The sequence below is a fragment of the Sycon ciliatum genome, chromosome 3 (genome assembly GCF_964019385.1).
Source record: "Sycon ciliatum chromosome 3, ocSycCili1.1, whole genome shotgun sequence".
NCBI classification, from domain to species: domain Eukaryota; kingdom Metazoa; phylum Porifera; class Calcarea; order Leucosolenida; family Sycettidae; genus Sycon; species Sycon ciliatum.
The window spans coordinates 33,697,658-33,720,947 of NC_088645.1; the positions used below are offsets into that span (position 1 = coordinate 33,697,658).

Below are 23,290 nucleotides of genomic sequence, written 5' to 3' on the forward strand. Positions count from 1 at the left end.
GCGAACCATGCTTGATTTGGCGAGTCACATCATCAATATAGCTAGTAAACTGTTCCCAGATGCGATAAATTCACCACTAGAAAGTTACCATGCAACCACAAACGAGAACTACTGATCTAAATTCACAAACAATTTCAACGTAAACAAATTCTTTTTCTGCCTACACAAAATCGGCTTAGTGGTAAAAATGTAAATAGACTCCAATACACGCAAATACCTTTGACTACGTGAACGAGACCAAACAGAAAAGCAATCATCAGCATAACTAGACCGACAATCACTATTCTGAACAAGATGGTTGGCGATAGAAGATTCATACACCCTAACAACGCTACTAGAACCAGTACATACTTTGGAATTACGTGACAATGTAACCGACCTGACATTCCTTGCCGCTACTGCCAATCCAGACGAGGTCGATGTAGATGTCAGTACCAAAGGCACGTCCGTTACTGGCACTGCCTGCTGCGATGATGCTCCCTTTGACGTTCCAATGGCTGTTGATGTTGATGAAGAGGAGGAGGGAGATGAGGAAGACGCTGACGACGACGATGACGACAACGACGGAGACGATAAAGACTCTGCTAACCTCGCCCTAGAGCGAGTCACTGGTCCCGCAGACACACCATCCGGTGGTTTCTTCGGTGGCCGGCCACCTAGACGAGGTCGTCCCCCAAAGATTGGTACTGCGACTGGAGGTGCACCCTCGCTGGGGACGGAACCAACCGGGGTGTCGTTGTCTTCGTCGTCGGCATCGGCTTGTTCGTCATTGCCTTCGTCTTTACCGTCTCTTCCTTCTATCCCGTCATCATCGTTGGTATCTGCGGTTTCGTCTTCTTTGACTTCCTTGGTACCGTCATCCGGTGTGTCCACCTCCGGTGGCAAAAAGCGTGGCCGGCCACCGAAGAAACCACCGGATGGTGTGTCTGCGGGACCAGTGACTCGCTCTAGGGCGAGGTTAGCAGAGTCTTTATCGTCTCCGTCGCTGTCGTCATCGTCGTCGTCAGCGTCTTCCTCATCTCCCTCCTCCTCTTCATCAACATCAACAGCCATTGGAACGTCAAAGGGAGCATCATCGCAGCAGGCAGTGCCAGTAACGGACGTGCCTTTGGTACTGACATCTACATCGACCTCGTCTGGATTGGCAGTAGCGGCAAGGAATGTCAGGTCGGTTACATTGTCACGTAATTCCAAAGTATGTACTGGTTCTAGTAGCGTTGTTAGGGTGTATGAATCTTCTATCGCCAACCATCTTGTTCAGAATAGTGATTGTCGGTCTAGTTATGCTGATGATTGCTTTTCTGTTTGGTCTCGTTCACGTAGTCAAAGGTATTTGCGTGTATTGGAGTCTATTTACATTTTTACCACTAAGCCGATTTTGTGTAGGCAGAAAAAGAATTTGTTTACGTTGAAATTGTTTGTGAATTTAGATCAGTAGTTCTCGTTTGTGGTTGCATGGTAACTTTCTAGTGGTGAATTTATCGCATCTGTTGTCACCTGATATCGTTGAATGGTGTAATGTTTCTTTCAGCTCTCATTTTATCGCGCTAGTTAGGGTCTAAATTATTACTTGCATTGTGCGTATATATATTGAGTTAAGAGCTTTTGTTGATTTGCCAGTAATCCTCTGATGAGATGGCGACGAAAACGTTTAGGAACAAGCTTCTTTATTTACATGAAAACAAGTTTTGCTTATGGTGTTTGTACTGAGTGCGCAGCTTACTCTATTTATTGCGTTGATTACATTTTTATCTCCACGGAAGCTTAATAATAATAATAATAATAATAATAATAATTTGCCCTCAGGGAGAATGGATTGCATTTTGGGAGCTCTGGCCGAACACGAGCAACAGCTCAAAGTAGGCCCGCTCCTAAGCCTATTTTTCAGGTTTATTGAGTTTACTAAGGATATGATGTGTAATGGACCACTCGGGAGAGGATTGCGCTGTCCCTCCTGCTCGTGCGCGGAGGAGATTGGAATGGACATGGGAGGACAACCGGGATGTGATAAAGGCGTACTTGCTTGCTACCGAGTGTGGACGGCTGCAGCTTGGGTACGTGCGGCGTATGCATGATATATGGACCGCTATGAGGCCTGATAGACCGGTGAGTGAGGGTCTGTTGGCGGATAGAAGGCGATATATCACTAAAAACAATAAAATTTCGAAGGTGGAAGAAGACGTCTTGCGGAAGCAGATGATGGAGGAGCGGAACCAAAGAGCGTCTGAAACTTCTACCACCATGGAAACCAACTCAGCTGACTCAGCTGATGAAACTAACTGTAATGTAACCGTGGAGACTGATGAGCATGCTGAGCTGTGTACTAGTGGTTCTACTAGTAGTACTAGTATGGGTGATCTCTCCGAGGTTACACCAGCGACGCAGGCTACACTGCTACTTTCATCTACACCAACGGGTTTGAATGCTGGAGCAGCCCTGGCTTTGACACCTCCAGAGCAAGGTGACAGCCTGCAGCCTGCTACAGCTGTGCTAGTAACTACTGATACAAGCAGTGACAACCTAGTGCAGGGGCCGGGGATGCCTTCACAAAGCAGCACTGACCTTACTCATCCTCAAGATGGAGAAACTGACGCCATGGATGCACTCAACACTGACACCACTAACGCGCTCAGTGAGGCATACTTGAGATGGAGAAATGTACCCACGTCTGAAAGGCCTAGGTTACCTGTACCTCGCCATGTGCCTCAACGCAAACTCGATCAGGTGACATCACTTGTGAACAAAGCAATCCCTGGAGTGATTAACACCACTAGTAAAAACAAAGATCTTCAAATGGAAGATCTCAATTGCTTTAATAGTATATGTTGCTGCTCGATGTTCCTTGACCAGATGTGGCATTTCCTTGTCTGAGACGAACGGTGAAAACGCTAGCGGCAAGCCGGCGAGCTCGCGACCACCGGAACCGACTTGGTTAGTAAAATCGCGCAACAAAGCGAAGAAATTACGGGCAGATATATCTCGACTAACAATGATGTTGAAAAACCCTGCTGTCAAGCACCAACGGTTCTTTACTCAGTACGGAATATCCAACACTTCCCAGATTGGATGCGCCCTGGAACAGAGGAAGCTGGAATTGCTTGCGCTAGCGGAGAGGACAAGACGTGATAAACACATCTGGGAGAGCAGGAGAGCTAACACACTATTCCGCACAAATGAGAAAGAATTCTACCGTAGACTGAGAAAGGAACCGGAGCAGCAGCATCCCGGGGAAATACCGAGTGAGGGTGCCGTATTCGAGTTCTGGTCTGGTATACTAGCCAAGCCTGTGCCGTTTGATGAGTCATCAGGGTGGTATCAAGAACAAAGAGTGGAATATGAGACTACCATTGCAGAGGATGAACCCGTATCTGTGACTCAACAGGCACTCCAGGACACGCTAGCTAAGGTCAGCAGGTGGAAAGCTAGTGGTGTAGACGCAATTCATGGTTACTGGTGGAAAAAATTATCTAATCTACACATTGCCCTGCGAATCGCCTTCCAGAAGACCCTTGTCGGTGATTGGCCAATTCCGGAATGGTTGGTGACTGGCCGCACAATCCTGCTGCCCAAGACGGAGCCACCCACATCTAACCCAGCCCAATATCGCCTTATCACCTGTCTACCCACACAATACAAGATCCTGACAGCCGTAGTTGCTAGTCTCATGTGGAAACACATTGACACCAACTCGATACTCCCAGATGAACAGAGAGGGTGTACCCCGGGAACACTAGGCTGTAAGGAGCAACTTCTTGTCAATAAGATGATAATGGAGCACGCTCGGCATAATAAGCGCAATATCTCTGTTGCGTATATCGACTTCAAGAAAGCCTATGACAGCGTTTCTCATGTATGGATTATTCGGATGCTGGAGATGTACAAATTTAGCCCAGCTCTTGTCAAGTTCTTGAAGGCAAGCATGCAGCTCTGGAATACGCACATGAGTTTATCATATCAAAATGCACGGGTCTCTACAGAATCTGTCAGGATTCGCCGTGGTATCTTCCAAGGAGACACGCTATCACCCCTCTTGTTTTGCTTAGCTATTAACTGCATTTCAAGAGAGGTGCAGAAGACAGGCGGCGGATATCAAATGCAAATTGGACAGGTCTCAAAGGTCGTTTCTCAACTCCTGTACATGGATGACATTAAATTGTATGCCAAACATCGCAACCAGCTGAAGCCCATGATCAACGTCGCCCAGATCACAGCTTCGGCCATTGGCCTGGAGTTTGGTGTTTCGAAGTGCGCCACGCTTCATGTACACCGGGGAGTGCTTGAGTCAAGTGATGCGGAACCTGTCGAAACACTGTTGGGTATGGCTTTACCCACCCTGCAAGAAGATAACATGTACAAATACCTCGGATTCATTGAATCGGCTGCGCTGCCGCATGGTGAGATAAAGAGCAAGCTTCGTGAGGATTATGGAAAGCGATTAGATGCGATCTTCAAGTCTGGATTAACGGCTGGATATTTAGCAAAGGCAGTAAACACATACGCGGTGCCACTGCTCACCTACAGCTTTGGCATCATCAACTGGCGACCCGTAGAATTGGAGCAGCTGGATATCTTGCTCAGGAAGAAGCTCACCAAGAAGGGATGGCATCACCCTCGGGCTGACAGAGAGAGGGTTCATTTGGTGCGCGCCGAAGGCGGCCGTGGATTCCAAAGTGTGGTAGATCTACATGAACGATCCATCATCCAGATCAATAAGTACATCGAGGGCCACCAAGACCACATTGCCATTGCTCTCCTAAAACAGTACCATCATAAAAAAGCAAAATACTCTGTCTCCAGTGATGCTGCGAAATATTTGGCAAAGATTGGTATGGAGGAGTCAGCCACAAAGGAGCAAATACGCCAGGGATACCAGCGGCATCGGGAGGAGACAATCAGAAAGAAGCCTCTGCATGGCCAATTTTGGCTTATGCTGCAGGATGCTGAGCTGGATCGAGGGCTCTCCTTTGCGTGGTTGCGGTCTTCCGCTTTGCGTCCGGCGACAGAGAGTATTGTCATGGCCATACAGGACCAGGCTATCCCAACACGGAACTTACAAGAGATATTTAATCGAGGAACAGGTGTGTCAACGAAAACGAGTTGCAGGATGTGTGGCAGGGACAAGGAAACGGTTTTCCACCTTATTGGAGCGTGTACAGCTTGTGCAGGAAGTCACTATATCAATCGCCACAACAGGTTAGCAAAATATCTCCACTGGACATTGTGCAGGAAGTATGGTGCATCGGACATTTCGAATAAGTACACAAGTCACCAACTCACCAACGTCGTGTACAGTGCTGAAACGGATGTGTCAATCTACTGGGAAGTGCCAATTCCAACAGCAGCGCCCGTTGGAGCAAACAGACCCGACATTATTATCAAGGGCAAAGATGAAGCGTTCCTTGTGGACGTAAGTGTCCCTCTGGATAGGAACATCCGCCAAAAATCTGTGGAAAAGATACAGAAATATCAAGGCCTGAAGCGTGAGGTGGAGCAGATGTGGCAGGTGCGGGCCAAGATCGTGCCAGTAATTGTGGGGGCATTAGGTGGATTAACCCCCTCGACTGCTGACTTTGTGAGGGAACTGGATGCCGGAGCCAGTGTATCGATCTTGCAAAAGGAGGCGCTCCTTGGCACAGTTGACATCATCAGGTCAATAACTCAGATGAAATAATAATTACACTCTAATAAGTTACATTGGTTTGCGAATGCCCATGGTTATGGTTGCTGCTATTAGTTGAAGCACCTATTTGCAGAAAATAATAATATTATGATCGTAATATTAATCACTTGCCAATAACAAAGACAACAATAATACCATCAGCCCCCATTCACCGGTTTTGACGGTGCTTCACTGATGTTCAATGAGAAGAATTATATTGCTGCCTTCAGTGCTATTGTGTCGCTGAAGGGCTCGATTTCAGATTTGATGACGGTTACTTTTCAACGGATTTTGTTTTCTGATTTAGCTCTCTTGCTATTACTGTACCTGCTTGTGTTAAGTCTCATTCTCGCAGATTAGTTGTATAATAGATTGTACATGCATCATTGTAGATTTGCTGTTCACAGTATTTCTCTCTTTTTTCTTTCTTTTTTCTCAGTCTTCCTTATTACATTTTCTTCACATACAACAGCAGTACTCCCCATGGTCTTAAATGACCCGGGATGCTGCATAATACAAACACAAAACCAATAAAGCCACCCCCATAATAATAATGAACTCAATCTCCGGACAGCATGCTGTTTCGTTCTTTGTGAACTCATAAGCGCAGCACAGAGGAAATGAGGCCGAGCCTGATAGCAATGAAAATAAAAATTTCCAATCAGGCCCGAACGTACCTTGCCAGAGTGCTCAAACTGACAAGTCAGTGAGCTCTGCATAACGCAAACAGCAAAGGCACTACCCCACGCAAGAGTGCTCAACTGCTACAAGAGCAGGAGCGAAATACTCAATCTGCGGACAGCATGCTGTTTCGTTCTTTGTGAACTCATCAGCGCAGCGCAGAGGAAATGAGGCCGAGCCTGATAGCAATGAAAATAAAAATTTCCAATCATAATTAAATAAGAATGAATTCACCTCTCATCAGTTGAGCTTGAGTACGCTGAGGAAGATTGTGCCTGAAAAGCACCACTTATACTGCTCTCCAGGCCAAACCATCACCAGGGATACAAACTTACAGAGACGCTCCCCGAAACACGGTGTATTGAGCAGGGAGTGCCTGTGGTACTTTCTTTCAGGTTTGCCGAGCAGAAGGTGCGACGTGCTCCTCGTGTGCTCCGGATGGCAGTCGTGAGTCAGTCAAGTGTCAAGTTCGGCAAGAAGCTCGTTGGAGCAACCAACTTCATGACTATTACCGCCGAAGTCGCAACTTCTAAGTTCGTATTGTTGTCCCTCACGCGGACGTGCGACTAGTTGTTGGAGGTGACAGCGTTGTGAATAGCTATGCTGGCTCTCAACGTCTGTTTAGCACAACTCCATGAGCGACTCTGACTCACGCCGCTACCTGGGGCTTTACGAGGTGTTTGTCGCGCTGGAAACAAAGCGTCTCTGTAAGTTTGTATCCCTGGTGATGGTTTGGCCTGGAGAGCAGTATAATTATAAGTGGTGCTTTTCAGGCACAATCTTCCTCAGCCTACTCACGCTCAACTGATAAGGGGTGAATTCCCCGAAACACTGTGTATTGAGCAGGGAGTGGTGCTTTCTTTCAGGTTTGCCGAGCGGAATGTGCGATGAGCTCTTCGTGTGCTCCGGATGGCAGTCGTGAGTCAGTCAAGAGTCAAGTTCGGCAAGAAGCGTGTGTTCCTAGTTGGAACAATCAACTTCACGACTATTACCGCCGAAGTCGCAACTTCTAAGTTAATAATAATAATAATTCAAAGGATCAGTCGGGGAAGTGAACAGCCTGAAAAGAGAAAAAAACGCCAGACCCACCAGGACTCGAACCTGGGACCCTGCTTCTCATAAGCAATGCTCTACCCACTTGTGAGCTGCCTTTGGAGTGAAAAACTTGTCAGCGCCTTCTAGGTTCAGCCAGGTCCCATAGCCCAGTGGTTAGAGCATTGCTCATGACAAGCAGGGTACCAGGTTCGAGTCCTGGTGGGTCTGGCGTTTTTTCTCTTTTCAGGCAGTTCACTTCCCCGACTGATCCTTTGAATTTGAAGTTCTTCCAATCCTTTCCAAATAATAATAATATTAATTATAGGTTAGTGCATAGCAGGGAGGGTCTTATGGCTTGTTAGTGCCCGACAGGTTAGCCTGAGGGCCGTAGCCCCGAAGGCTAACCTGAAGGGCACAAACAAGCCATAAGACCCTCCCTGCCATGCACTAACTATCTTAGAACGAGGTTACATGCATTATCTCACTTCCATTATGCTTGTGTACCACTATATTGGGTAGTTTTGTGGTTTGTGTGCAGAGAGACTTGGGGCATGTTCGATTGGTAGGATCGGGATCCCGATCCACCGGATCCACTGGATTCGCACCCTTTCGATTGGTCGAATCCGGATCCGGATCCGGTCAACCTACCTCGGGAGCAGGGTTGACCGGATCCAACGGATCCAAATGTGACCTTTGTGCGTATATGGCGGGTAAAAATTATTTTTGTACACATTGTGGTACGCACACGTGGATGGAGATAGAGCTTGTTGACTTTTTGTACGACGCACGCGATGAGTACGACGTTCGCCCTTTTGGGTGCCTTGTGAGCGCCATTTTCAACATGGCAACAGTCAAGGTCCAAGATAAAGTGTTCAGTTGAATCTGAAGGATCCGAGGGATCTGAGATCTGGATCCCGATCCCGATCCTTACCAATCGAACATGCCCTTGGTGTGGTATGAAAGAATATATTCTTCTGGTAAGTTATGGTAACTTAGCACCACTTAGGACTACTAAAAGTAGAATGGAAGCAAATGAAATGCTGGGCTCTTATTGCGAGCTTCATTCTTATTCATATACATGTATGTAGTTTGTGGAGCTATTTAGGGGCTTTGAGAGCCCCTTGTCGATAACTTTAATGACTTTGATCCTCGCTTTTTATAGGTTTCCGCAAGCTGTTGACAAAGAAAATTCGTACAGATGAAAGAATACGGGAGGCAAAAACCGTACACACTTCTGAATTGCGTAGCTTTTAGTAGTACACCGTACACGTTATGGAGAGTTCATTATCTGCACCGTACTATTATGCATACAGGGAGTTGTACGCACCAGTTTAGAGTATATTCAGCGAGCTTTAAACTAATCCAAGGCCCTCGATCGACGCGTCATCAAGAGTAGTAAAATAACGATTGAGCGGGCTTTAAACTCTGATAAGGCCCTTGGCGGGAATGTCGCTGATTGGTCGTTTCCTGGACAACGAGACAGACCTCGTTCTAATAATAACGAGAGAGCTTGGAAGCTCAGGGCCCTACGCTATGCTTTTTTGCCTTGATGACCTATACAAAAAAAAGCATAGGGATGTTATAAATGCTTATAAATTTCTCCTTTTTTTAAAGACATAACCTGGGATTCGAACCCACACTATCGCGCGCCCTGCATGCATCCCCTGATACACTTCGCATACATACTAATTCTTCCAAGTTGCTTCACGTTATGATCTTGCATTTGAAAGCCCTATTTGAATATGCATTGTGGCCAGCCGTCTTTGATGGTACGGTACAGTACGGGACAGGCACGGTCGAGGGTAATACAACACCGTCTACCGCCTTGATGACGGCAAAAAAGCATAGGGATGTTATAAAATTTTCAATTCTCCTATTTTTTAAGGCATATCCTGGGATTCGAACCCGCACTATCGCCCTACATGCATTCCCCGATACACTTCGCATTCATACTCATTCTACCAAGTTGCTTCACGTTATTGGAAAGGCTTCCTGTCTGAAACCTTTCCATACTAGGACTCGATGTTCCAGTTTTGTGACACGAGAATGGCACGAGAATTAGTGTACCGCTGAGTGTACCGCTATACACGTGGTCGACACGTAGTCGACACGGTGCTGATACTTTTTTGACAAGTGACCCCGTCAGCGTCTGCTTTGTGCCAATGCCACTCGGTAAACGCCGATGTCGCGTACGACACAGAATAGTTGAGAACTGCATGACGTGGACCTGACGGCAAGGACAACTGCGAGGAGGCCCCTTTCGGTACCCCTGACGGGAAGGAGAACTGCAGAACTAGAAGTCGACGAAGTCGAACGAGGAGGCCCCTTTTCCGTACCCCGTACTGCAAAGTGCCATTGATGGATACCTTTTGCACCTGGAACGACCCTTAAACGCTGTCGCGGCGACTATCCCGTACGCGAAATAGTTGAGAACTGCTGACGTGGACCTTTTGCACCTGGAACGGCCCCGTAAACGCTGTCGTGTCGGCGGAGTGAATGTGCAGGGTACTAGTCTAGAGTGAAAAGAATTGCTGCAAAGACGTCCCCTCTAGGCCTTTGCCTTTGGAGACATCGTCGGCGGACTGAATGCGCAGGGCGAAAAGAATTGCTGCAAAGACGTCCGCTCTAGGCCTTTGGAGACATCGTGGGAACTCCTTCCGGTACTATACAAACTGCTGACGTAGCCGTGAACATGTACATGGAGACATGGTGGGACTTCATGTACATGGATACATGGTGGAAATTCCTTCCGCCACCCCCGTACCGCAAAGCCAACGGTGGGGAAGGAGAAGTGCAGACGTGCAGGAAGACGAACGAGGAGGAACCAGGACGAGCGAGCAATGGCAGGACTAGCTGGACCGTAAGTAATAGCTGAATTGTGCATGACAACTTGACATCCATGCGGCACTCGCCACTTGCCACTGCATATTTCTTGTCCACTAACAATGTCTCTCCTCTTCCCCCTGTGTGTCCACGGCCCTGTTGCTGAATTGGCCCGATGAATCAAATGTCTTCCGCAACTGGAACGGCCCGGTAAACGCTGTCGCGTCGGCGACTGAATGCGCAGGAGGGAAAATATTGCTGCGAAGACGTCTCCTCTAGACGACGGTAAGGCACCCCATTGATATGTTGCCAGTGTGTGCCAGGGTATCGCGCGATGGTGAATGAGGAATGGCGAAGGGTACGGTGGGACTGTAGACCTGTTACCTTCTACTAACACGTTATCAGGTGGAGAGTGTCTTGTACTCACGTTATCAGATCGAGAGCGTATTGACTATTGTAGTCACTCTCTCTATTCCTGTACTTCATTACGTTTAAGGTGTACGTATAACTTCTCAAAAAAAATTAATGGTCTACAGTCGTGTCGGAAGGGTACGGTGGGACTGCAGACCTGTTACACTGTACCTTCTAACACGTTATCAGGTGGAGAGTGTCTTGTACTCACGTTATCACTATATCAGGTCGAGAGCGTATTGTAGTCACTCTCTCTATTCCTGTACTTCATTACGTTTCAGGTGTACGTATAACTTTTCCAAAAAAATTAATGGTTCACGTCTTCAGATAGAGAGCGTATTGCACCCACTGTCTAGTCTCTGTAGTGCATTGAGATTTTGTTGATCGTAATATTGCAAAATTGCTCCTGTGCATGCAAGTGGATTTCATTGCACTTCTCAGTTTGGGAAATGCTCGATTATGACAATTCTCCGTGTGAGTGCACTAGCCCTGAACATACATGTAGGTGACCCGTTTGTGGTGTCTCATAGCCTACCTCACGACCTTCTGCTTTCTTTCTTCATCACTTGTATCTTGCAGGTATATCATCCCGTGACGACCACATTGAAGTCTGAATTTGAAGTGTGAAGATGCTTCAGCAACCACATCGTACTTTTCCATTGCTTTCATTGTGCTTCTACTGTGCATGTGTGTAACTTGTGGGGTTAACATGTGATGACATTGTATGCTGGCGACACGGTCAGGTGTTGTCCATGCGTCATGCGCCTGCATGTTATGCATTGAAAAGGATTTGCCACTTGCGATCCTGGGACGAGTATGGGTCCGCTTTGTCCTGTGTGGGCTGTATGGGTCCGCTTTGTCCTGTGTGGGCTGTATCAGATTGCTGTTCACTTCTCTATCTGTTGGATATCACGACTTTCTGCAAGTTTCTGGTGTATGATGGCCACTTCCTTGCTTGTCACTTTGTATAAGATATAATTGATATTACATTCTGTATTCGCTGCTTCCATGGCATGGTCTGCAAACTGCAATCCTTGGGCAAATGTCATGTTTCCTATGTTGTGCTTTGGCCGTCAGCTTGTCTACACGCTGTAGTTGAATTATTTTTGTTTCACAACTGACTTCCTCAAGTACGGTGGCCACTGCTTTGCATGGCATTATACATGAAGAATTTCCTGTTTGTCTCGTGTGCATGTGCGTATGTGTGCGTGGCCACGTGTGTGTGCCGTGTGGCGTGGTCTGCAAACTGCAATCCTTGGGCAAATGTCATGTTTCCTATGTTGTGCTTTGGCCGTCAGCTTGTCTACACGCTGTATTTGAATTATTTTTGTTTCACAACTGACTTCCTCAAGTACGGTGGCCACTGCTTTGCATGGCATTATACATGAAGAATTTCTTGTTTGTGTCGTGTGCATGTGCGTATGTGTGCGTGGCCACGTGTGTGTGCCGCGTGCATACGCATGTTTGTGTATCTGTGTGCGGGGTAGCGAGGCGGGGAGGGCTGGTATGTATCAGTGTGTTATTGCAGTCTCATGGCTACATACAGTGCATCGCGCGCGTGGTCATCATGTTTACCTTCGGGGTTGGGGTGGGGAGGGAACGGAAAAAGAACTGAAATTATCCATATAAAACCGCTCTGTGAGCGGTTCTGAAAAACCTTTACTGGTACTGCCCTGTCGTAAAAGTAAGAAATTAGAACTGGCCCATTGTCCCCCCAAATGCGAACTGATCCACCTAAATCGCGAATGACGGGACCCGAACGCACCAGTAGCACGAGGTTCCTACCTGTGGACGTGGATGCAGATGGGGACGTTGGTCCGGACCATAGGCCATGTACTGTACTAGCGGTAGGTTGTGTTACCCTATGATAAAGTTGCTGTCTTGTGCCCTCCCGACCTCGTGCTACTGGTGCGTTCAGGTCCCGTCATTCGCGATTTAGGTGGATCAGTTCGCATTTGGGTGGACAATGGGCCAGTTCTAATTTCTTACTTTTGCGACAGGGCAGTACCAGTAAAGGTTTTTCAGAACCGCTCACAGAGCGGTTTTATATGGATAATGATCTTGCGTTTGAAAGCCCTATTTGAATATTGCGGCCAGCTGTATGTGGCCAGCTGTGTTTGATGGTACGGTACGGTACGGGACAGATACGGGATAGCGCCAGGCGTGACACAAACACACAAACAAACAAACACCAAATTAGAGCTGTGTGGACCCTGGCTAGCGCCAGACGTTACTGAAGTAACGTCTTCTGCATAGCTACGGGAATAATAATAATAATAATACAATACATGTGCTACAGAGCAAAGTAGAGAAAATCTGGAAGGAAAACACCAAGTTACATCAAACAAACATCAGTTAATTAAAAATATCAAGTACAGAAGTTAAAGATGGCAAAGATGGCAAAGCAGTATTTCAGTGCCGCCTATATCCTACTCAAATGTTCATATTCAGCGTGTAGAGGTGGCCATCTCGTGTACTGAGCACCACTACTCCATTGAGTAGTGCTAGTGATGATGCATTACACCATACATCCTGTACACTGGGCAACTCATAGACGCATTGTGTACGTACATTGTACACAATACATGTAACATGCCTTGAGGCTGAATCAAAACGGACAATGACTAGACTATCATCAGACAGTGAACATGCCAGGCTGTTGTGCAGGTCTACACCAAGTGGTTCAACAACCTCTTGCCAATGACCAGCATCAGTGTACTGGAGGAAACACCCAGTGTGACCACCAATGATGTACAGTGAACCATGACAGGCGACAAGTGAGGCATACGCACAGCCACATGGAAGAGCAGGTAGTGAATATGAGGGAACAGCAGAGGATTTCCAGCGCTTGTCAAGAAGTGTGCAACAGCTAACACAGCCGCCTATAACTGAACTGGGGGAGATGCCACCTAGAAGACTAACACTAGTGTCAGTAGCAAGAAGAACACAGCCACGGTGCACATCATACGGCACATCTGCTACTTTCACCCACTGCATATCACGCTGCTTGTACTGCAGTAGAACAGGTTGATCTTGGTTGTCATGACAATACATGTACAAAACCTGACCATTGCTTGCAAGGGATGGGTATTCGAACGAACCACCATGACGTGGAAGAGGAAGGTCAGTCCAGTGACGTACGTCTGTAGTCTGCTGGATTCTTGTAATGGCGCAACCTTCATCCAACCAGACAGCAAGGAGAGTGTTCTCGTGGATGATGAGTTTTGGAGATTGACCACGACTGGATTCTGCTTTGATCCACTGGAGAACACACACACGCACGCACGCACGCACGCACGCACGCACACACACACACACACACAGATACACACACACACACACACACACACACACACACACACACACACAGATACACATACACACACACACACACACACAGATACACATACACACACACACACACACACACACACACACACACACACACACACACACACACACACACACACACACACACACACAGATACACACATCAGATACCGTGCATGTATACATGCATTGCAGTGTCTTTATGCACTGCCCAGGCCCAAAACTCTATAACGAGAGAGCTTGGAAGCTGAGGGCCCTACGCTATGGCTGCGTTCGTTTTTAGCTTCCTGGTAGAGTAGAGTCACTGTTACAGGCAAGAATTCAAATCCGATACACGTGCACAGGCACACTCTCCGAACGCAATTGGACAACACACCATCACTAAACGTTCTGGATTTCTCCTTGCAAACACACTTCAACCATAACCGGCATAACTCTAAAACCAAAACTGCAAAAGGAAGCAGAAAAGGGCCAGGAAAGGCACAGCGCACTTGCGCCACGACATACATGTAAACGTGACACAAAAGGCATCATAGTGCGAGCATGACTCATAGTCATAGTCATAGCTCAGTCATACAGCACAGCGCAGTTGTACAATCGCGTGATTGCGGGTACAAAGGGTTTCAAAAATACAAATGAATTATCATGAGAGCAGCTCAAACAACTACAAGTTCGAAGCAGAAACAGAATAGAAGAGAGACGGAGAAGCGGGAGTAGAACGTGACTAGACAGAAGGAGAGAATTATCAGTGTCAGTAGAACAATAGCATGGGCACACATTATAACGGAACAGACGACATGGCTGTAGGCTGGAACATCTCCACGTGCGCATTCGCACCAACGTGACTCAGAGGAAAACAGACAAGGTAAGGTCAAAACGAGAATCATTCAAGAGGCTGTCTTGAAACATTTACAGAACAGACGAGTGACGACAACAGTCACTCTACCAATAGAGGTAGATGGCAGTGGCAAGTGTACGAACGCTGTTCTACCAGATTTAGTAGCTTATACTACGTGCACGCGAAATGTTCCTTTTTTGGATCGAGTTGTGTACAAATCCTTGATCTTGCTGGAAATCCCGTAGCTCTACCAACTTCTACCGGATTCTACCAACTTTTTCCTGGTAGAGCCGGTAGAGGAAAGTAGAATCTACCCTTTTGAGTAGAAGTTTTTATTCAAAAAAGGAACACGTCTACCGAAAAAGGTAGTTTCTACCCAAGCCTGTAGATCAAAAACAAACACCCCCTATGCTTTTTTGCCTTCATGACCTAGGCCAAAAGAAGCATAGGGATGTTATAAAATTTTCATTTCTCCTAATTTTCAAGACATAACCTGGGATTCGAACCCGCACTATCGCCCTGCATGCATCCCCCGATACACTTCGCATACATACATAATTCTTCCAAGTTGCTTCACGTTATGATCTTGAATTTGAAAGGCCTATTTGAATATTGTGGCCAGCTGTTTGTTGCCAGCCGTCTTTGATGGTATGGTACGGTACGGTCGAGGGTAATATGACACCGTCTACCACCTTGATGACCTAGGCAAAAAAGCATAGGGATGTTATAAATTTTTCAATTCTCCTATTTTTTCAAGGCATAACCTGGGATTCGAACCCGCACTATCGCCCTACATGCATTCCCCCGATACACTTCGCATTCATGAGTACTCATTCTTCCAAGTTACTTCATGATATGATCTTGCATTTGAAATTCCTATTTGAATATTGTGGCCAGCTGTTTGTGGCCAGCTGTCTTTGATGGTACGGTACGGTACGGGACAGATACGAGATAGCGCCAGGCGTGACACAAACAAATAAACACGAAATTAAAACTGTGTGGACCCTGGCTAGCGCCACATGTTACTGAAGTAACGTCTTCTGCATAGCTACGGGGAAAATGTTAGCGTGTAGATCTACGAGTACAACATGTACACAGCTAAAGTAGCATGCCTCATGCAATTTGCAGAGCAGGCACCTCATGTTGAGCCCTGGCAGACTCTCGATAATTAAATTGCTTACAAACAAAACAAAAGTGAGTACTTTTCCATGTGCTAAATAGAGAAATTGCACCGTACAGAGCTTACACAAATATGCTTCAAAATATTCCATTTAGATGCAACTATATTTTCGGAAGGAAAAAAACTTTCTCCTCGTAAGCCCAAGGCTCTAGAGCTCGAGTAGCTGCGTCATCTTCTGTAGAGAATAACGTACAAGTTGGCTCTATACATGCACCGCTGACCACTATACGCATGAATCGAAAAACCACCAGCACTCTTTTTCTTTCATCACCTGTTTCTCGGACTGATCTCATGCACTGGAGTCGACGTTTCAAGTCCTCTCCTGTGCAGGCACCTCTTGATCTTTTGTTGCCCTAACATTGGTCCGGTAGTTGCTGGACTTCCCGGACCAGTCGCCGACCCTGGAATATCTACTTTCAGTGACGTGAGTTATACAAGACACCCTTAGCAAACAACGGTAATGCTATTTTTTTACGGTACTCGTACCTTGATCACCCTTATAGCGTTGAAGCTGCAGCGTAAAAAACGTAATTGGGCCTGATTTATCGTTGTGACAAACAGTCCTTCCTCCGTTAACGAAAACTTCGTGATGGATTTTGAGGGGCTGGTTTGCGCACAAACTGCCGTGAAATGAGTCGCAATCACTTTCTTGGTCTTCCCTGGCGGGCCATGAAAGAGGTACGATTCAAGGAAAGCGACCTTTCACAACAAGCCGAGCGGAATCGATGGTTGCGCTGTGGAAACATAGGTGATGACAGTTATGGCGAGCGAAACTGAAATACCACTTCTCTGAGGGGATATTGCGTTGCTAAGTCTCTCTACTACTCTAGCACTGAGTAATTTGGATAGTGATAAAGAGTGATCAAACGGAGCAGCGAGTCCACACAATGAGCGAGTGAACAAGGAGCTGCTCCGATCGCACGGCTCAATGAAAATAATTCTGAGCTCAAGTTCTTGTTCAACCTGCGCAAAGCCCAGATTCGAATGCTGATAACCATGTATTCTTTCTGAAGTCTGCAGTCCGATGCAAGTCTCGTGGCTAAAGAAAGTCGACTGGACTTGCTAGCCGCTGCCGTTCAGTGCTGGCAGGGGTATCCATCAGAGAATATTGAATCGGTTTGGCTGTGCCTTTACTCCTCGTTTCGCGGAGTTCTGGAGAGCGAAGATGAAACCAGGGAGTCGTAAAATATTTTTACGACTCCCTGGTGGAAACGAGGAATCGCCATCGCGGCGGATCACGCAGCTTGAAAGCCAACTTACTTCAATGACCGTGACATCAAGGTCAGCGGAGTGTGATCAAAGAAGCCGAGCCAAGGCTGAAACGAGCTGAACAACGATTCGAGAGAGATGACGACTCGCGTGCAGCAGATGACGACAGCGACGCAGGGTCAAAAATGAGTCAAGCGAAAGCGACGCAAACTGAACTCTCTGCTCATTCCGCCAACAGTTTCTCTTGTAAAGACGCTGGACATAAGCTGAATCACCTTCGTCCAGTGGTTTGCAGTCGATACAAACTGTTCTTGACCTGTTCTAAGCGTTTTCATATCCATCAAAATCCATCACGAAGTTTTTGTTAACGGAGGAAGTACGTGTTTCGGCCAAATATAGCGTAATGCGTACCCATTTCACCTTGTATCGTGTATAAGGTGCCATAAATGGTTGTACCACACGAAAGAAAAGCTATTCTCATGGCAACAGTGTACTAAAAAATTAATAGCATGCGTCTTGCTAAAGGTCGAACCCAAACCTGTGTATTTTTCTACTTACGGCAGTAAAGTCACATCACGGTTTTTTGCTAAGGGTGTCTAATAACTCGAAACAACTGCATGAAGGAACTTATTACCAACTGCTGTGTCGCTTGCTAATGGTGTACTGTGGCAACGTGTCGACGTCAGCTGGAGAGCGCAGTTGTGGTGTGATGGTCGACGAAAAACTTAAACTCGTTATAAAATATATTCGAAAATCCCCAAGATGGCTGTTCTTAGTATTCCAAGGATCGGATATTTAAAAAAATACACAGACAGAATATGTGCTGCACAGCCTTTCGCCTCCGTTGTTTTGTGTCCATATATATAGTGTGCTTTGTCTTTTTCCTTGATCATCTTGATTTTGATCTGGTTCCTCCTTGGACATTATTATCTGGCAATGAAAGTTCGAGGCGCCAGGGACATGGACCAGTGGTTGTTTTGATAATACGAATATTAATTACTAACGAAATATGTTGTAAACGTATCTAAACACAGTGGCATAGACCACGCGTCGGCAGGGTGTTTCAGTTTTCTATCCACTAGCAGGGTTTAATAACTAGCCGGATCCGCTATACTGAGAGAGGCCCTGATCCACATAGTAAAATCAGGGGGAAGTTGTATTTCTCGCCGGCCGAGGGCAGCGAGATAGGCGAGAGATGATTTCTCGCGAACCATTTTCAGTTGCAAATATGGCATATGGTGTGTTCTCTATTGTCGTTTCTTTGCTGATTTCTTCAGTCAGTTTTGAGTCTCACCAGTGTCCCTGCCCTCCCACCCTTCATTCCTGTGTATCCTATCATTGCTTTTTCTGACTTCTTCAGTCAGTTTTGAGTCTCACCAGTGTCCCTGCCCTCCCACCCTTCATTCCTGTGTATCCTATCATTGCTTTTTCTGACTTCTTCAGTCAGTTTTGAGTCTCACCAGTGTCCCTGCCCTCCCACCCTTCATTCCTGTGCATCCTATCATTGCTTTTTCTGACTTCTTCAGTCAGTTTTGAGTCTCACCAGTGTCCCTGCCCTCCCACCCTTCATTCCTGTGTATCCTATCATTGCTTTTTCTGACTTCTTCAGTCAGTTTTGAGTCTCACCAGTGTCCCTGCCCTCCCACCCTTCATTCCTGTGCATCCTATCATTGCTTTTTCTGACTTCTTCAGTCAGTTTTGAGTCTCACCAGTGTCCCTGCCCTCCCACCCTTCATTCCTGTGTATCCTATCATTGCTTTTTCTGACTTCTTCAGTCAGTTTTGAGTCTCACCAGTGTCCCTGCCCTCCCACCCTTCATTCCTGTGCATCCTATCATTGCTTTTTCTGACTTCTTCAGTCAGTTTTGAGTCTCACCAGTGTCCCTGCCCTCCCACCCTTCATTTCTGTGCATCCTATCATTGCTTTTTCTGACTTCTTCAGTCAGTTTTGAGTCTCACCAGTGTCCCCGCCCTCCCACCCTTTATTTCTGTGCATCCTATCATTGCTTTTTCTGACTTCTTCAGTCACTTTTGAGTCTCACCAGTGTCCCCGCCCTCCCACCCTTTATTTCTGTGCATCCTATCATTGCTTTTTCTGACTTCTTCAGTCAGTTTTGAGTCTCACCAGTGTCCCTGCCCTCCCACCCTTCATTTCTGTGCATCCTATCATTGCTTTTTCTGACTTCTTCAGTCAGTTTTGAGTCTCACCAGTGTCCCTGCCCTCCCACCCTTCATTTCTGTGCATCCTATCATTGCTTTTTCTGACTTCTTCAGTCAGTTTTGAGTCTCACCAGTGTCCCTGCCCTCCCACCCTTCATTTCTGTGCATCCTATCATTGCTTTTTCTGACTTCTTCAGTCAGTTTTGAGTCTCACCAGTGTCCCTGCCCTCCCACCCTTCATTTCTGCGCATCCTATCATTGCTTTTTATCACTTTTTGCCGTGATGTGCTTGCCACGCCTACATGATGCCTAATCGACACTGGGAATTTACACCCGTTTTTTTTCCCTCACTACTGCGTCCGTCGGTGCGAGGGTTTTTTCCCCGGCTGGATCGGTCCAGGAAAATTAATCTGACGGTCCCAAGTGATTCTGCATCGTGGCCTATTTCTGCTATCCGCTGGCATGCCTATTCTATCTGAGACACTCTGTTCTCAGTCCTTGCTTCCATACCTCACTCGGGTCCCATCTGGCTACGGCCAACTTCCCTTCACTTTGTGTGTTGCCGCTATTGCCGTCTATGTCTCTGTGTGTGCCAGTATATGTGGTGCGACAGAGGAAGAGAAAAATTCCAAACACGTTATAACGTACCTTTCTCCCCCTTGTGATGCGCCGAGTCTTGTCCGGTGTGAGAGTCAGAGAACGTGGGGCGGGTGCTGCAGAGTACTGTCTAGAACTGTCACCAACCTACACATGTCAACAGGGCAGAACATGAATAGTGACAGGTAACCAACATACACAAATACACACACACACACACACACATACACACGCACACACACCTCAGACCTCAGACCTGCCCATCGCGGAAGCGATGATAGCGAACAGCTATGTTAGACATAGGAACTTGTGTTGGGATTACACCATTCAACAGCTTGCAAGGCTGATGAATTGATCGCCACTAATTTTAGCCTGGTACCCACCACACAGCTGATTGAAGTTGCTTTTTCTGGCCAGTGAATCCCTATTTTTCATTTTATTATTATTATTTTTTTACACACACACCACACCACATATTCCGGCATACACTCGCTGTTGGTAACCACCCAGGAAAATGAAAGAAGAGCTAGGAGAATGAGAAAGAGAAGAAAGACGTGTGCGACCATAATCGTCGGGAATTGAACCCGCAACCTCCAACCAAATATATTTTGCACTCGAGTCGTCATCTCTCTCTCTCGAGTCATTTTTTCAGCTCTTTCAGCCTTTCTTCGCTTCTTTGATTACACTCCGCTGAACTTTGATGATGCCGTTGGTCAAGGCTTTCAAGCTGCATAATACTCCACAGTGGCGATGGACAATCTACTCCTAAAGAATCCAGGGTCATCGTATTTCTTTCATGGCATGCCGCGGAAAGCCAAGAAAGCAACCGTGACTAATTTAATGACAGTTTGTACGCAAACCAGTTCAGTAAACTTTCGTTTACGGAGAAAATAGATGAAAAAAACCTCCCGCCCGACCTCCCGCCTGGCTATCACCCTTGGAGGGAGATCTCCCGACCAAAGAACAAAGAACTTGGCGGCTCTGCCTTGACCTTTTAGACGCCCATCGCCAGAGGCGATGAAAGCGATGCTACAGCAGAAGCTATTGCAACTTGTGCTGGGATTGCACCATTCAACAGCTTTCAAGGCTGATGAATTGACCGCCACTATTCAGCCTGGTCTACAACACACAGCTATGGTCCAGAGTGGTTTTTTTTCTGGCCAGTGAATCCCTTCCTTTTGGTCAATTTTAATTTTTTCCACACACACACATTGCGCCACATATTCCGGCATGCACTGGCTGTTGATAACCACCCGGGAGAAGGAACGAAAAGTCAGGAGGAGTCTGAGAAGGAAAAGATAGACGTTTGTGGCCATAGTCGTCAGGATTCGAACCCGCAACCTCTCGATTGGAACAAACATACACCCACCCGCATCCAAATACCCCCCCCCCCCCCATACACCCACCCACACCCACATACACCCACATACACCCACATACACCCACACACCGACAAGCACAAACAGTAATGAACAAGATTCCATGACTTATACAGTATTGATTTCTTCTACAGGTATTTCTCTTGATCCTTGCTTGTGGATTGGCTGTTCTGGCAAGCACTAGTTAGCCAGTATTACTTGTAGTTGCCGGGGTACACACTCCCAGGCCGTCTGTATCACCTTAATACAATCCTACCTGCACCAGCCCTGAAGACTAGATGTGAGTTTAACCAAGCAGTGTAACTGTATGTGACCTCGTGACATTTACTGTCCTATCATCGGCAATGATGTCTACAAGTACAATTACGGGGCTAATGTCCACTAACACCACCAGTTACTTGACAATCAGCTCATGCGATAACATTGCACAAAACTGACCGAAAGAACTGAAGATCTACAACCAGTTGTGTTAGTGGACATTATAGCGTAACTCGCAGTTCCCTGGTCCTTTTATTTACTATAAATAAATCATTGGCTCGCCATCCAAGCCTACTCGATATTTCGTTCAGCGGTATCTCCTTACACTAGAAGCTGGGGTGGTTCTGGTGGCTCCGGTTTCCCCTCTAGAAGTTTGTCTTGCGAAAAAACTGCCTATTGCTGATCGCCCAGAGTCAATGCCACTTCCCTCAGCCTGAAAAGTACAGAACAACAAAAGCATATACACATACACACCCACCCATGCACACAACACACAGCACACGCATCCACATGCACAGTTGCATATGCGCACAACACACATGGACGTCCATTGTCATTGTCACTTCATTGACGGTGAAAAGCACAGAGAAACATATGAAGACAAAACCTCTCACACAAGTGCTTACACCAACCCAAATACCAACAAACACATCTAAATACACCCACACAATCTCCAAAACCAGCACGCGCATACTCGAACATACGCATGCAAATGCGACTAATCCAGGCTTGCCCATTGACTACCAGGCTATTTTCCCTTCTGCAGTATATTGGTATTTCCAACCAGTGACCGTACTGGAGGTCTTGTATAGTAGCTGGTGAACACGAATCAGTATTACTGTTGTTCAGCAATATCTCCTTACACTAGAAGCTGGAATGGGCTTGATGCCACTTGACTCCGCGCTCAGCTTTGGTGCCCATCTTCGGACAGTTGAGCGGGGCGAACTCACACATTGAACTGCTGTGCAACGCAGCTCGAGTCCTGAACAGTCCATGCAAGCTTGATGTATTCCGTGGCTTCGTAAGACCTCTTTTCGAGTAGGCTACTTGTTCCTGGATGCAAGCTGCTCCCACCAACCTCGAGCACCTCGGGAGCGTTCTGCGATGGGCCCTGCCCATTCTGGGGCCCAGCGTGCTGCTGCAGAGCCTCCAAGCAAGGCGGACAGTAGCAGCATTGTCATTCCTGCACAAGCTGCTGTGCCTACCAGGTCCCCTCTACTCATGATTCATTATTGCCTTAATGCCCCTGCTAAGCCCTTAAAGCCCTTAAAGGGGAAGTTAAGGCTAAAATCAAAATTTCACCAGTTGTCTTCGCGGTGCTGAGTCGAATGGTCGTAGTCCGAGGAAGCTGAGACGCTCCCTTCCTACTTTAATCCCAATCGAACTCGCGCACTTCCATCGAAACTGGGTGACTGTGCCCTACTAGATGGGGATTTGTATGCAAAATGTCACTAAAAGCGCCATTTCGTTCTTATAAAGGCACGGACGACCGCGATTGGCCCATATGTTGTAGTCTTTTGGACGCTGAGTCGACTGGTTTTCGTCCGAGAAACTGCGATGTAGCGTTCCTCCTTTATTCCCCATCGAACATGGTTGAACAAGCGGTCACGTGCTCCTGCGTGCCAAAGTCATCTGGGCACAGCGCCAGCAGGCGACAACTTTCACACCAAAGTTCAACTCGAGTTCAACTCGAGTGAGAGGACTGCAGCCAAAAAAGGTCAAACAGGCTGT

At 46.9% G+C, this 23,290-nt stretch overlaps 1 protein-coding gene across 4 annotated transcripts in view; it reads right to left on the minus strand.

Moving 5' to 3' along the window:
* LOC135812031 (mucin-12-like) overlaps positions 1-23,290 on the minus strand; it is an 88,698-nt gene that overhangs the window by 51,531 nt on the left and 13,877 nt on the right. For 2 of the 4 annotated variants that reach the window (XM_065325336.1, XM_065325334.1), the window contains 3 exons: positions 21,885-21,992; positions 19,974-20,069; positions 12,806-13,870 (listed from right to left, as the gene is read on the minus strand). The exons of the other annotated variants lie outside the window; for them this stretch is intronic. In XM_065325336.1, coding sequence (XP_065181408.1) covers positions 13,043-13,870; positions 19,974-20,069; positions 21,885-21,992 — 1,032 coding nt within the window. In that variant the 3' untranslated portion in view covers positions 12,806-13,042. Of the gene's footprint in view, positions 1-12,805; positions 13,871-19,973; positions 20,070-21,884; positions 21,993-23,290 lie in introns of those variants that run through there. 4 annotated transcript variants of the gene reach the window in all.